A 16,658-nucleotide genomic window follows, 5' to 3' on the forward strand; every position below is an offset into this window, starting at 1 on the left:
AATGCAATGCCTGAGAGACTGAAGTTGGGTCTTCGACAGCCTTTAAGAAGAGTATAGATGAGTACTTAGACCTTCTGGAGGGCGATGAACCAACTGCTGGGTAATAGAGTTCATACAAAAAGGTATCCACTAGTTGGCTGAAAAGGCTGTTTAAATGCTGTATGATTTTACTAGCTTACAGTACACTTTAACTATTACAGTGCCAGCTATTGGAATTGGGGTTAAAATCCCGTGCTGTCTGTAAGAAGTTTGTACTTCTTCTGTCTGCGTGGGTTTTCCCCGGGGGCTCCAGTTTCCTCCCATGGTTCAAAATGTGCCAGGGGTTATAGGTTAATTGGGTGTAATTGAGCTAGAATTGGCCTGTTACTGTGCTATATGTCTAAATTTTAAAAATATAATTTAAAAACAGTCCCAACCTTCCAGTATCTTCTTTATAACTCAAGCCTGTCAGACATGGCAACAAACTTGTCATTCTTTTCTGCACCCTCTCTAACCGAATCACATTTATTCTTTCGTATGGTGTTTAAAATTGCACTTAATACTCCAATTGTTGTCTCACTAACGCATTATACAACTGTAAAATGACAATCCTGACTTTTGTATTCAATATCCAAACTGATAAAGGCCATGTACCCTCCAATTAATTGTGTCCCTGTTTTCAGGGAACTATGTACTTGTACCTCTATATGTGCTACAGCTCTCCCCAGATCCCTGTGATTACTGTATATGCCTTGCTCTTGTTAATTTCACGCTTGTCTGAGTTAAATTCCATCTGCCATTTCTTAAATCACTTTTCCAGTTGACCCAGGTCCTTTTATAATCTTAGACGATGCTTTTCATTGTCCACAACTCCTCCTTTATTGGTGTGAACCACAAACTTTCTAGTCATGACACTTATGTTTAGATTAAAAGCCTTATTCAGATAAATTAATTTTCTTAGTTGTTACATGCATTAGAATCTCGAGCTACTTGCCATGTTTTTTTTAAAACTTACTACCCTGCTATGATAAACTAATGAACAGTTTCTTCCACATTGAAAAACCAAAATTGAAGCTATAATGTGACCAAATCCATCACGTACATAATAGAAATTTTAAAGCCTGGTACCGATTGCTAGGTTGTACCCATAGCTCCAAGCTATGCACGATTCAAGTTTAAGTGAGCAAATTGAGAAATATTTTCAAAAATGTAATTTTGTTTTGACTAGTTGGTTCTTTCTATATTCCAGTTTCAAAACATTAATTAAACACAGATTAATTGAAACAACTTCTCTAAATAAATTTTATTTTATGTAAACTGTCATTATCCCTAAAATAGTCAATGGACATTGGCTCAGTATATGTGAAAAATGGCATTGTGAAGAAGTGGTGTAGTGTCACATGCACATGTCACATGCTCAAGTATAAAATATTTGCAACAGTTTAGACATTTTAACTTTTTCTATGTGTTTATTTCATGAACGTAAGAGTTTGCTAGTAAGGCTTCCTCAAACTGCAATTTCAATCTCATCTGTTGACTACATTTCAAAAGTGAAGATTTAGATTGGTAACATGAACTACTTTAATACTGAAGATGTAGTTTTGTAGCTAATCAAGCCATTAGCAAAACATTGTGTTAAAATTTTCTGCATGAACTATAGAAAATTGATACAGAAGAAATTTATATCATGAAGATTTTTCAGTGCTTTGTGAAAATAGAAGCTATTTCTCACAAGGTTTACTTTGTGGTTATAGATCTATCTTCTTTATATTTAAGGGGAGCACAAAATGGTTCAGAAAATATTCCAAAAACATTGGAGGGGAACAAAGTTACTGTCAAAATTATTAACCAAAATTAATTATATTTAAATACTTATAAGCTTCATTAAATGATGGGTGTTGCATAAGCTTAGAACTAAATTTATGCATAATTCCATAATCTTTTTAAAAATTGATTCTATTTTGGTACTAATGGGAAATTTATTTTCCCTATTTGGGACCCATTACTAAAATCATACAACTTAATTTTAATGAATTGTGGATTTGTTATTACTTAAATGAGTCCTAATGGTCCTATTTAAACTTTCATTTAAGTTTTTTTTATATCTATTTAATGTTATTGAAGATTCGATCATGCAAAAATCCAAATGCTTAGCACTGGTACAAATGCATATTGTAGTTTAATAAGTAAGTATTACACTTCAAACTTGTGTTCTCCAAAAAACATTTGCGCCAACCAAATATTTGTCAATTAGACTTTTAAATTTTATATAAGAATGATAAATGGTACCTATTTCTGCAGTTTGAATAGTTTCTATATTGCTCTTTAATATAGATAAGGGGAAATTGTTTACTTTTCTAGTTTTAATAATTACTGTTGTAAATTAAATCTAGTACTTTTCACATTGTAATTAAAGTATTTTTAAATTGTTATTTTTCTTCCTATCTTTAAAAATAACTCCCATTTTCATTATGTGTGTATATATGAGTAAATAATTGAAACATCCTGTAATAGAATTTATACTCGTTACGGCAGTGACATTTTGCACCGTTTTAGATTAGCAGCAACCAAGCGTAATAGAGCACTGTTACAGTCTGTACAAAAAAAGCGTCAGGTTGCAAGCTAGGATTTCAACATGTTCGAGTCAGGAAATCCATGTTCCACGGTGAAGCAGACCAGGCAGGAGTTTACCAACAACAAGTCATGAGACAAAGGTTTTGATGAGGTGAGGAAAGCAAAGGCAGATGCAAAGAGCAGAGCAAGGAAATGTAGACTGCTTCTTAGTTCAATACAAGGTGGGAAAATTATTATTGTAATATTGTCTAGTTAAAGTAGGGTGATTATTATAGCAGATCAGTTAAGAGTGTATGTGTGTTTCAGATTTTACAAATTAGATATATTGTTTTTATATTACTTTTCATTGCCAGAATATTAGAAATAAATTCCACAGGGATACTTTAGATTCAGCTCTGAATATAGAGGGAAAGCTTCATAAACTAGAAATAGTTTGTAAGAAAAAAGGCATGAACCAAACATTTTCTGCCTGACCTCCCTTTCATTTAAAAATACATGTAAATCTAAAACTGAGATTTATTCCTCTTGGGTGGCAGTAAAATGTGCAAATTTAACTGTTTAACCTATTTATATGTAGACTTGTGCTTCAGAATATTTAAAGATTCAAGAGTCAACTCCATAATTTGTTTATACTGAACAAATTACGGATGTGTTTAGCAATAATATGCATCATTTTAAAGAATTTTTAAACCATAGCAACAGAATCTTTTCCATCTCATATTTATGATATCTTGAAATAGCCACATTCTCGGTTAGTGATGGTATGATGGTAATATAGTATTACTGTTACTTACCACTGAGAGAAACATTGCAATGCATTAATTTTTACTGCTGGTTTAGTCATGTATCTTCGAGTTTCTTCCTGCACTACTATATCTTGCAGATCCATGGTTAAAACTTAGAATTCATCAGAGGTTTTTTAAATCATCACCCAATTTGTCTTTTTATCACTTTTTTAAAAATCAGCTGTAATTTTAAATAAAGTTCTAATTGTAATGAACAAGACCTTTCTGAAATCCTATCTATTTTAATTAATAGGATGTAATCCAATACTATTCAGAATCAAATACAGATTAGAAGAAGAAAAGAATGCACATCCTTTTCCCAGTTTACTTGTCTTAGCGTGATTGCATCATATCAGATCCATTGCACCACATGTATCTAATTTGTGCTGTAGGACTGCTTTCTGACCAAATCTATATCTGCCTAAAATTTTCTTAAGCAACTTAGCTTTAGAATATTGCACAAATGGGGTTTTCCAGCTGACGTTTGACCCTGCAATCTGCACTGGATTGTTCTGTTACATCTTAAGTGCTGAGAATGACAATGGGGTTCAGAGGCTGTGGTCAATTAGGCATACAGAAACACTTGTCTCCCTTTGGATTGTAATGGAACAAACAATGCCTTGAATCAGATTTTTGTGATTTCATATTTTGACAAATTGCCATCAAGGCAGTGGGCTTAAGTGAACTAAATACATTCAAGGAGTGTTTTTTCACATTTGTCTTCAAGGAAAATGCTCAGAAAAAGCAACATTAGGTTAATGATAGAACCAAACTGAAATTTTACATCAGTGTTCCATGTGAATATTTTGAGTCATAGAAGTGAGCCAGGTGCACCTAGCTGGATGATTGGGAGATGGAGCCAGATTGGGGAAGGTGGGGTTGGAAGTGGATGAAGGTGATTGGTGCAAACAGACAATGAAGGGAAAAAAGGGCAGAAGGAGCCAGATGAGGGGCGGTCGAAGTTAAGCGACTGGAGGGTGAGAAGAGGTGCACTTGCTCAATTGTGATAAAATGATGATATGGAAGCAGATAAAATAGGCTGATGAGAGAAGCGGTGGGACACCCTTGGGGGAAAAATGGCTTCTTCCCCCACTCCCCTCTTTCTGCCCATCTTTCTCTCCAAACCCCCTCATGCCCCTCCCCTTTCTGATCTGTGGCATTCTCGACTTGGAGTGTCTAGCTATATTTGCCAGCTCGAATATCTTGAATGGGATTTACCTGACTCAGCAAATGGTTGCTCAGAAATGCTCTCATCTGAGCTGATAATTGACTTGTCTTTCAAGAAATAAAAGCAGGACTATGCTGTTGGATCTCTTGTGCTTGCTTTGCCTTTCAATCGGCTTGTGGTTGATCTCATAACTCTGCATCATTTTCCTGCACTAATTCCATATCCATTGAGTCTTTAATATCCTTGATGTAAACAAAAGCCGCTATTGCCCTCTTGGAAAGAGAATGAGGACATTTCTTCTAATTTCTATTCTGATTAAGGCCATAAGCATAGGATGCTATTTGCTTCAAATAGTCTTAAGCTAGACCTTGTGAAATCTGCAACAAATAATAGGAACAAGGGCCCACATCCTTAACGTTACTGTTTAATTTGGGTTTTTTAAATTCTCTCTGTATTGCACATTTAGCTTATTTACATTCGTTATGTTTACACTTCTTTATTTGTTTACATGTGTATGTTGCATACAGCTTTATTTTGCAATGCCAATAAGTGGTAATTCTGCCCTGCTCGTGGGAAAAAGAATCTCAAGGTTGTATGTGATGTCACATATGTACTGTGACAAGAAATCTGAACTCTAAGTGTCTGTCAGAACATTGAATTGCATTTCTTTCTTGACATTAGAGGATGAAAACTTATTTTACAAAATCATGTGTGGATTATATCTTAAAGTTTGTGCTGGAGAGCACTTGAATATGCTCATGGAGACCAGATACTTTTTTGATTTTCCACCAGGAGCAGAAAAGGCCATTCAGCCTTCTGGGTTTGCTAGCTCCCAACAGACTAATCCCATTTGTGCTGCCTTATTTCTCTTCTGCCCCATAATGTTCACATTTGATTTGTTTTCCGCTTACCTAGAATGGGGGTAATTTTCAGTAGCCAATTAACATCTCAACGTGTCTTTGCGATGCAAGAGGGAACTGGCGCTTACAGCAGAAACTATTCAATCATGGAATGAATATTCAAACTCCACACAGAAGGGACATCTCCTTACCACCATTTCCTTTATTTTTTTTTCAATAAGATTTCTTGTGTAAGAAAACATGAGTGAAACTGGCCAAAGGAAGCAACAGAAATTCCAGATTCTCCTGACTGGTTGTTCACCTTTTGGTGATCACTCAGTAATCATCTCTTGTAGGATGCATATCTGCGATAGACATATGGCCCCACTCCATTCCATTTTTGTGGTTTTCCTTCTTCATACTCATACTTGATTTGTGCCAGTTTCCATCTTGTTTAGTTGAAGGTACTGCCTGCCACCCAAGAGGGTTTTGGCATAGGATTTGGGAGGGATTAGTAACAAATGATTGAATTAAAAATCTTTCAAAGTCTAGACATCTCTGATTATTAGATTTGATGTAAAGCTGTGGTGTGTGGTGAATAGCTTTTACATGACCCTTGAAGATGAATAAGCAATATTTCTTCAAAAGCGAGTTTCTTCTCACAAAACATCAAAATATTCACAAGAAAAATACTATGAAATTTAATGTTGAATAATAAAGGTGAAAAAACAATTAAGATACCTTGAATGCAAATTTTAACATTTCAGTAGGATACATGTGAGGTCCATATTGTTGAATCAAAATAATGATTAGGAAAAAATAAAGAAGAGGGCATATAATACTTTCTGAGAAAGTAGTTACAAAAAAATTTGGCATTTATTATCATTTCAGTCAATCTGGAAAAATTACTGCCAGTTCTCAACATTGAAGTACCTACAATGACACAATTTAAGAAAATTAATCAAATGTGTATATTTTACTTTGATATACTGAATTAGCATTAATGGGAAAAAAAACTTCAACATGCGTATTAAAACAGTAACCTATCAAAAATTGGAAACATCTGCAGGTTGTGGCATACAGCCTGTTTGGGAAAGGAATATGAAGTGATGGTGTTTGGTGGGAGCAAAGATGATCTACTTTCCTTTGATTCTGTAAGTATATTGAAATGATTGACTGGTGTGTCTCTTCTTGATGCTAATCAAGATGGAAGAACAAGTGCATTAGTTTTTTTTTACATTAGTTAGTTTTGCTGCAGAGATGCTTTAAACTGGTACTTGTACACTAGATATTTTTGATTGATAATAACTAATTATTTCCACCTTAAGGTGAAAAAATGAAATAGAATTTAAAGATGAAATGAAAAAAATATATGTCAAAGGTTTTAAGGGAACATGTAATTGATTAGAAATGCATACACCAGTTAAAGTGAGCTAAAGGTGGTTGTATGCATCCTTCATCAAAATTTGTTCCAGATATGATGAGCTTTTACAACTTCTTAACCACCTAAGTACTTAAAGAAAACTTGCATTAATATAATTGTACATTTGTATTCTAAGGTACTACAACTTTAATTATTGATGACCCTAAAAATCTATCATTCATAGAGGTTTGATTCTCTAAAAATCTCATAACATTTGAGTACTTTGCAACTTTCAAACCTAGCTGTTCATTTTATTGCTTTTTTTTAAGGATGAATAAAGAGGAAAGCAAATTTTTTTTCATCTTTTGATTTCCATAATTTCTCCCTTCTGTAAAGAATTTGGGAATGGGATATTTAACCATTGTAAAACAAAAGTGAACCTACATTTTTTTAAAATGTTACCAAGCATGGAAATTGAACGTGAAAGCTGAATGAGTGTAGAACAGTCTATTTCATATGGAGAAAAGACAAGTAAATGATCTCATTGTCGAGTGTAGACCCATTACATCGGGCTTCAATTTATTAAGATCATCAGCGTGTTAAGACGTGAGGCTGACTTTATTGATGGAGCTACTGATAAGACAGAGGGACAATATATATATTTTGAATAAATGGGACAAATGCCAAAATATTTCACAGCTGCCTTAATAAAAGCCTGATCTTGAGGCAAACCTTAAATCAGATGCTAAGTGGGTCTCAGAATCAGAAAGGATCAAAATAGTTGGATTCAAGACCTTTGGTAGGACAGAAAAAAGCAGAAAGAAAGAAAACAAAAACCTGTGAAGATAATTGAAGGCCAAATGTACCAATGTTTCTTGTAAATATTTTTTGAAAAACATTCTGAAACTGGAAAATAACCAAATTTTATGTTGGTTGAAGTCGCCATGGAGTATTTTGCCAAGGTTAAATAAAGAAATGCAATAGTTGGTGTTGACATCTAGAAATCGTGAATAAATATTAATGAAATGACAACACTGAGCTTCTGCCTTTGAATTTATCACCCTGTGATTTTTATTTTGTGCTGCTTTTCTTACTTAACAAATATTTTTAGATGTTCATACAGAATTGCATTGTCTCAATAAAACTGAAGCTTCATTTATTTATCTCTTAAGGAACCACAATAAATTCTGATCAGAGGCAGCTCACCAAATTAAACTACACTTGGAGAATTGATTATTGCCTAGCAGTGGAGAGGGATCTCATTTTCAAATATTAACACATTTTGTCTCCTGCTTTTTTAAATTAGGGTCACTGTAATGATGTGTTGATCTTTCAAACGCAGCCATATTCATTATTCAGGTAACTGTTTTAAATTTTTCTTTTGATTTAGAACTGGTCATAACAGTTTAAATTATAAATAAAATGTTTTTTTATTTATTTTTCAAAGTACCTGTGAAAAAACAGGATAACTTTCACTCACAATTTTCTTTGTTGTAAACATTGAACTTAAAATTCTGACATTTTGGAGAATTTCACTTCCCTTAACTTTTTCTTATTTTGTGTTGGGGTTACCTAATATCAGGTTCAAGAAGTACGACAATGAAGTTTTGTGATCATAGAATTATATCTATAATGGAGCCTAGTACTGACTTAAAAGTGAATAAGGATCTGAGATCCTGCTGGAGATGGGCCATTTTTAAAAAAGAATCTTGCTCTCTGTGGATCAGTTGTTTGTAGAAATATGATTTTATATTTCTGGGACCTTGGATTTTGACTAACATTCCAGATTAGCTATAATATAAATCCTCCTCTCCCTAAAATATTTGAATTTGTGCAAAAGGTGCTTTGCCATCAGTCTAAAATATGTTCATTCATCATCCATCGAGTTTTGTTCAGAGTCATCATTGTGACCATTCAGCACACTGGAGTTCATGATGCATGGAAATTGTGGATCTTTTGTGAATGCAATAATTTGTATCTGTGATTAATTTGAGATCTACCTTGAGTTCCTACTGTGACATCTCTAATTTTAATATACTAATTCACAGTTGATTGTCTTCGAAGACAGCTCAAAGCAAAAATATTTATGAGAAGGTCGCAGAATTGCAAAAGATATGATTCTGGAAGCCATTCATGAGACAAATTTTACATAAATTTGATTTCATTGGACCCATTCACAAATTCACTTTATTTTATGCTTTGGTGGTAGTAGGATCCTATCTGATGATTTCTATGCACTGCTCGAATACAGTATTTTTCAGGAAAATGAAATAAGCATGGGACATTTTGACTTAGTACAAATAAAAATTAAAACTAAATTCATCAAGGCCTACAGCACAGGAACAGGCCATTCGATCCACAGAGTCCATGTAGACCATTGAGTGCCCATTAACACTAATTCTACATTTATCTCATCTTATTCTCTCATAATCCCCTCACGCCTTCCCAGATTCTATCACTTTGCCATATGATGGGGGCATTTTACAGGAGCCAGTTAATTTAATAACCTTTGAGATGTGGGAGAAAATTTGGAGCACCCAGAGGAAACCCATGTAGTCACAGAAAGAACCTGTAAGTTCATTACATAGCAGCCAAGATCAGGATTGAACCTTGGTTGCTGATATGTGAGGTCACAGCTCTACTAGGATTAACTGAAACATACATTAACCTCTCATTGTTTAATTGTTAATGTTAACATGCTTGTACGAAGGAGTGGTGATAATCGTAGAATGCTGGCTACTTCATCAGGTAATGACAATAAATAGAAGTGGCTTGTGGGTTTTCAACCTCCTTTATGAACTGCACTCTAGAATTTTACATCATTGTTGAAAGTTGTGTAGTTGGTGTGATGTTTCTTTTATTACAATAAATAAACATGGGTGTAGAGCTCGTCGAAAGAACCAAAGACTTGTTGATCCAAACCAAGGCTTTTATTAGCAAAAGACAGGAGCTCTTCACAGGTGGCCGACCAGTCCAGAATGATCTGACCTGGCTAGGGACACAACCCTTTAAGGCCCAGACAGTAGGCGTGGCTAAGCTCTCAGCCAATCGCTGTAGGCACAGTCATTACCCTCTAGATACTGTAACTATATACATTGGTGATAGGTCTGTACTATCACATTGGGTTCTTTTTAAACAACTAGGTTTATTAATTAAGCTAACAGCACTAAAAACAGAACACACACAGACAAGACCTCATGTGGAGGCATCCATTGAATCTGCCCAAGATGCAACATTCCCCAGATGCCACACACTCCGTCTCCAACTCTTCCTGGTGGTAGCATTTTATCACTGTATCCCTTTCTTTGAGATGTTTAATTTAACATGACACACTAATACAGTATTCATTCAATTTAAAGTTCAACACAAACATAATGCAAACATCAGCAACACATACTTTTAAGTTTGCAGTTCTTCAAACAGGTCTTACAGCTAGAAACCATCCTGCCAATGTCAGTGTTTATCCCTGGCCAATAAACAGCAGTTTTGTCCCTCCTTTTGCACTTTTCCATTCCAAGGTGCCCCTCATGCACCCTTTTCAGCATCTCTTGTTGCAGTGATTGAGGAATGACAATTCTGCTTTGTCTGAGTAGAAGCCCATTGACAACATTCAGCTCAGCTCTGGTGTATTATGGTTGACATTCACCTCTAGGCCATCCTTCATTCAGATTCTTGATGACCTTCTGTAGAACTTTGTCCTTTTCTGTTTCAACTGCGATCTGCTTGGATTTCATGTAAGATATGGGAAGAGATTCAGTGATCAGATTCACATGGAGATTCACATTTGTCTCTGGAACTCTCCTTGATTGCTTCCTTCTTGTGTCATTGCCCTGGATAACGCATCAGCTAACACAATAAGTTTCCCTTATGTGTAAACCAATTCAAAGTCATAACGTTGTAGCTTCATCAGTGTTGAGATTCTTGGCAACATTTCACTGAGATTTTTCTTGATTATTGCTATTAGTGGCTTGTGGTCTGTCTGTCACGAATGTTGGTAGACCATACACATTACTGAAATTTATCGACTCTGTAGACCAGACACTCGATCTGTGCATATTGCATTCAGATGTTATCATTGTCCTTGATGCGTATGCTACTGGCCTCCAATCTTCTCCCACAGCCTGAAGTAATACGGCACCTATTCCATCTTTTGAAGCATCCGTAGATATCTTTGTTCTTTTGGATGTGTCAAAGAACATCAAAAGTACTGGTTCTGTAGTTAGAATGATCTTCAGTTGTCCCCATTCTTCCTCTGGCTGTCTGTCCACTTGTATTCACATTTGTCCTGTGACATTTGTTTTGGAAAACAGGTTTGGTATGAACTTACCAATGAAATTGATCATTTCCAGCACTTTCAATATCCTTTTTATGTTAGTGGGCCTGGGCACCTCTAAAATTGCTTTCACCTTGCTCTGTCTGGTTCCACACCTGCTTCTGACAGTTTATCTCCCAGAAAGGTGATTTTCTTCACACCAAACTGGCATTTTTCTTTGTTTAACCTTAATCCATACTTTTGGATGCGTTGTAGCATTTTTTTTTTTTTTTTTAATTTTTTATTTTTCACACCATAAATCACAATAGCCATGATATACACTTTTTCTTTTCCACACATTTACAGTGACTTTTTCTCCCTCCCCCCTCCCTCCTCCCAAGCCACCCCCCCATCCCCCCCCCTCTCATCCATTTTAGTTATACAATCTAGGTTGCATTAATTCAGTTAGACAATGTTGTCATTCAACAAAAATACACCAGAAATTCTACTGAGTCCATTCTTTTCTTTTCTTCTCCTTCCATCAACTTAGGTAATGTTTGTTCCCGGTAGGTTTTCGCTATTGTATTTAATGTAAGGCTCCCATACTTGTTCGAATATTTCAATATTATTTCTTAAACTATATGTTATTTTTTCTAATGGAATACATTTATTCATTTCTTTTATTCATTGTTGTATTTTCAAATTATCTTCCAATTTCCAGGTTGACATAATACATTTTTTTGCTACAGCTAGGGCTATCTTAACAAATCTTTTTTGTGCATCCTCCAAGTCAATTCCAAATTCTTTATTTTTTATGTTACTTAGGAGAAAGATCTCTGGATTCTTTGGTATATTGTTTTCTGTTATTTTATTTAATATCTGATTGAGATCATCCCAAAATTTTTCTACTCTCTCACATGTCCAGATTGCATGAATTGTTGTTCCCCTTTCTTTTTTACATCGAAAACATCTATCAGATACTGTTGGGTCCCATTTATTTAACTTTTGCAGTGTAATGTATAGTCTGTGTAACCAATTATATTGTATCATACGCAGCCTCGTATTTATTGTATTTCTCATCGTTCCAGAGCATAACTTCTCCCATGTTTCCTTTTTTATCTTTATATTTAAATCTTGTTCCCATTTTTGTTTAGTTTTACCATTTGTTTCCTCATTTTCCTTTTCTTGCAGTTTAATATACATATTTTTTATAAATCTTTTGATTAACATTGTATCTGTAATCACATATTCAAGGTTACTTCCCTCTGGTAAACTCAAGTTGCTTCCTAATTTATCTTTCAAGTAGGATCTCAGTTGGTAATATGCCAGCGCTGTATCTCCCGTTATATTGTACTTATCTCTCATTTGTTCAAAGGATAAGAATCTACCTCCTGAAAAACAATTTTCTATTCTTTTAATCCCTTTTTTTTCCCATTTTCTAAAGGCAAGGTTGTCTATTGTAAAAGGGAGTAGCTTATTTTGCGTCAATATTAGTTTTGGTATTTGGTAATTTATTTTATTTCTTTCTACATGAATCTTCTTCCATATATTGAGGAGATGGTGTAATACTGGAGAAGTTCTATGTTGTACCAATTTTTCGTCCCATTTATATAATATGTGTTCAGGTATCTTTTCCCCTATTTTATCTAATTCTAGTCTCGTCCAGTCTGGTTTTTCCCTTGTTTGATAAAAATCTGATAGGTACCTTAATTGTGCGGCTCTATAATAATTTTTGAAGTTTGGCAATTGTAAGCCTCCTTGTTTATACCATTCTGTTAATTTGTCTAGTGCTATCCTCGGTTTCCCCCCTCTCCATAAAAATCTCCTTATTATTTTCTTTAACTCTTTGAAGAATTTTTCTGTCAGTTGTATTGGCAATGCCTGAAATAAGTATAGTATCCTTGGAAAAATGTTCATTTTAATACAGTTTATCCTTCCTATCAGTGTTAGTGGTAGCTCTTTCCAATGCTCTAAATCGTCCTGTAATTTTTTCATTAGTGGATTGTAATTGAGTTTATATAATTGGCCTAGATTTTTGTTTATTTGCACACCTAGGTATCTTATTGCCTGCGTTTGCCATCTGAATGGGGATTCCTCCTTAAATTTTGAGAAATCCGCGTTATTCATAGGCATTGCTTCACTTTTATTTACGTTTATCTTGTATCCCGACACTTCTCCATATTCCTTCAATTTCTTATATAGTTCTTTTATTGATAGTTCTGGTTCTGTTAAGTACACTATCACATCATCCGCAAACAGACTGATTTTATATTCCCTGTCTTTTATTTTTATTCCTTTTATATTATTATCTCTTCTTATCGATTCTGCTAGTGGTTCTATAGCTAGCGCAAACAATAATGGTGATAGTGGGCATCCCTGCCGCGTTGACCTGCTTAAGTTAAATTGCTTTGATACATGTCCATTTACTGTCACTTTCGCTAACGGTCCCTTATATAATGCTTTAATCCAATTAATATACTTCTCCGGTAAACTGAATTTTTGCAATACTTTGAACAAGTAATTCCATTCTACTCTGTCGAAGGCCTTCTCTGCGTCTAAAGCAACTGCTACTGCCGGTGCTTTATTTCCTTCTACTGCATGAATTAAGTTAATAAATTTACAAATATTGTCTGTTGTGCATCTTTTTTTGATAAATCCAGTTTGGTCTAAATTTACCATTTTCGGTACCTGTTCTGCTAATCTGTTCGCTAATAGTTTAGCTATTATCTTATAATCTGTGTTTAGCAGAGATATTGGTCTATATGACGCTGGTGAGAGTGGATCTTTCCCTTGTTTTAGTATCACTGTAATTATTGCTGTTTTACATGAATCTGGTAAGTTTTGTGTCTCATCAATCTGGTTGATTACATCCAGGAGGGGCGGTATTATTAGGTCTTTAAATGTTTTGTAGAATTCTATTGGGAGTCCATCCTCTCCTGGTGTGCGTTGTAGCATTTTGATGAGCCTCTTGTTGTGTTGCTTTTGTGTGGATCCCCATAAGAGCATGTCATCCATGTACACACGTACCCAATTGCCCTGTGGAACAGTTCTGGAGCTGAGCAAATTCCAAAAGTGGGCATGCAGGTGCAGCAGGTGGTGAGGAAGGCGAATGCTCTGTTGGCATTCATAGCAAGAGGATTTGAGTACAGAGATCCTCCTACGGCTGTACAGGGCCTTGGTGAGACCACATCTGGAGTACTGTGAGCAGTTTTTGTCTCCTTATCGGAGGAGGAACATCCTCACCATGGAGGGGGTGCAGGGAAGATTCACTAGACTGATGCCAGGGATGGAAGGACTAGCATATGAAGAAATTTTGGATAGACTAGGCTTGTATTCTCTGGAATTTAGAAGATTGGGGGGGGAGGGGGGGGGAGATCTTATTGAAACATATAAAATTCTTAAGGGTTTAGACAGACTAGATGCAGGTAGGTTGTTTCCAATGCTGGGAAAAACCAGAACCAGGGGTCACAGTTTAAGGATAAGGGGGAAATTTTTTAGGACTGAGATGAGGAAAAATTTCTTCTCTCAAAGGGTGGTGGATCTGTGGAATTGTTTGCCAAAGGAAGTAGTTGAGGCCGGTTCTTCGTCAATATCTAAGTGTAGGTTAGATTTGGCTCTTGTGGCTAAGGGGATCAAGGGGTATAGGGAGAAGGCAGGAACCGGGTACTGATCAGCCATGATCATATTGAATGGCAGTATAGGTTTGAAGGGCAAAATGGCCTAATCCTGCACCTATATTTCTTTGTTTCTATCCTCAGACAGGAATATCGGCCAAACAGTGTGTTAAATGTGCAGTATTTTGTGCCATCATCATGCAGTTTTATTTGTTAGAAGCCCTGGGATGCATCCAATTTAGTAAAAAAAAACTGGACCAGCCATCTCACTTGTAATTTCATCCATGGTCAGAATCTGATAATGTTCCCTCTTTGTACTGACATTCAAGTCTTTTGCGTCCATGCACACATGTTGGTCACCATTCTTCTTTTTGACACACACCATCGAATTCACCATTCTGTGGGCTCCTCCACTTTCTTTATGACACCTAGTGCCGTTCATTCGGTCAAGTTGCCGCTTGAGCTTTTCTTTTAGTGGCACTGGAACTAGCCTTAGGGTGTGTACTACTGGCTCTTTTAGCTGTATCTTGTAGGTGAATGGTAGAACTCCAAACTCCTCAAGATGCCTGGAAATTGATCCAGTATTTCCTCTACACTGTTCTGTGCATGGTCACTGTTAATGTGGTACACCCTCTTGACTAGGCCTAAGTTTTCACATGCCTTGTCACCAAGCAGTAAATAATGTCTATCTGGAACTATTGTGAACCTGAAGTGGTGATCTTTCACCTTGAGTTTATGCGGTAAACCACTGTTACACTGTGATTGGCTACTACTGGCTGGACACGCCTCCCGAGACCAATCCTTCCCATTATCCCTTTGCATGTTCCCCACTCTTCCTGCTATAATCAGTCAATGAAGTTGGTGCTCCTGCCTATAGTCAATAAAAGCTATCAGTTTCACAACCTTAGTCTTTTGTGGTAATTAATGGTGCATCAATTTTATTGACTATATTTTTTCAAAGAAAATTGCAGTACCTGAAACCAGAGAGACTCAACATAGACCCTCGATCTTCTAATGCCGTGATCACGTTCGAACTCTGGCTATGTTGCTTTGAGGACTTCCTGACGGCAACTGCAAACATTGTTAGCATGGACAAGGACAGACTGAAACTCCTCAAGAGTCGGACCTTTGATCAATAATGCCAAATCATATGCAGAGGCCATGGATACACTGAAGATCCAGTGATCCAGTGATTTGAGCGTCAAGTTCTCATGGGCCCTCCGGGCTCTTTGAAGGGTGTGCAACTGCAAAGCCATGATAGCTTCTCAGAACGCAGAGGACCTCATCCGGGATGCCTATGTGCCTGGCATCCGGTCCGGATATGTAAGACAGCAACTCATAGAGCAGAAGATACTTGACCTGTAAAGGGCAATTGAATTAACAGCGACACTGAAGGTGGCCCACCAAAATTTGGATGACTACTTGGCCATCTCTTGGCTGCTGCGGGTGCTGCGATCTTGGGACAGGTGACCGTCTTGCACCATGAGCGAATGGTTTCAGGTATCATCGCACTCCTCTAGTGATCTGACCTCAGCAGGTGCAGCCCTTGAGGAAACGCTGCCTTGCCAAGAAGGTGGTATGCATTAGATGCAAGAAAGGGGACATTACACAAAAGTCTGCCAGTCTAACCCGCCTGCAAAACCTAGCAGTGCCATGTGTGGACAGCCGCCACCCCAGACAGTGCGATCAACACCATCCCCTCTGTGGACCAGTGACGCCACGTACAAGTCATGGGGCCACCATTTTGGACTGTGTGGTCACGTCATCTTCTCTGGGCCACGAGGGAACAGCGAAGGCAGCCATCTTGGGAACTTGGGCCCTCATCGGACTCAGACAGTGAGTTCATATTGACCTCATCACCCTGAACCAAGAGGGACCACACGAACTCGCCAGGTCCATGATGGACGTTCAGGTAAATGTGCACATAATGAACTGTTTGATGGCTAGCAGGAGACAGAAAGATTTATTCACCCTGATACAGCAAGTGCCTATCCCTCGAAGTGCGGCCAGTTAACCATAAGATATCACTCGCGTCCAAATCCCATACTGCAGATGTCCATAGGTCCTGTACAGTGACTTTGACA

General features: G+C 36.7%; 1 protein-coding gene across 12 annotated transcripts in view; it reads left to right on the top strand.

The window, feature by feature from the left end:
- Window positions 1-16,658, top strand: part of LOC138753421 (kelch domain-containing protein 1) — a 121,277-nt gene that overhangs the window by 82,989 nt on the left and 21,630 nt on the right. For 9 of the 12 annotated variants that reach the window (XM_069916387.1, XM_069916384.1, XM_069916392.1 and 6 more), the window contains 2 exons: window positions 6,415-6,499; window positions 8,015-8,067. The exons of 1 other annotated variant lie outside the window; for it this stretch is intronic. In XM_069916387.1, coding sequence (XP_069772488.1) covers window positions 6,415-6,499; window positions 8,015-8,067 — 138 coding nt within the window. Of the gene's footprint in view, window positions 1-2,535; window positions 2,705-6,414; window positions 6,502-8,014; window positions 8,068-16,658 lie in introns of those variants that run through there. 2 more of the 12 variants (XR_011351156.1, XM_069916393.1) reach the window with 2 other exon arrangements.

The sequence above is a fragment of the Narcine bancroftii genome, chromosome 2 (assembly GCF_036971445.1).
Source record: "Narcine bancroftii isolate sNarBan1 chromosome 2, sNarBan1.hap1, whole genome shotgun sequence".
Taxonomy (NCBI): Eukaryota; Metazoa; Chordata; class Chondrichthyes; order Torpediniformes; family Narcinidae; genus Narcine; species Narcine bancroftii.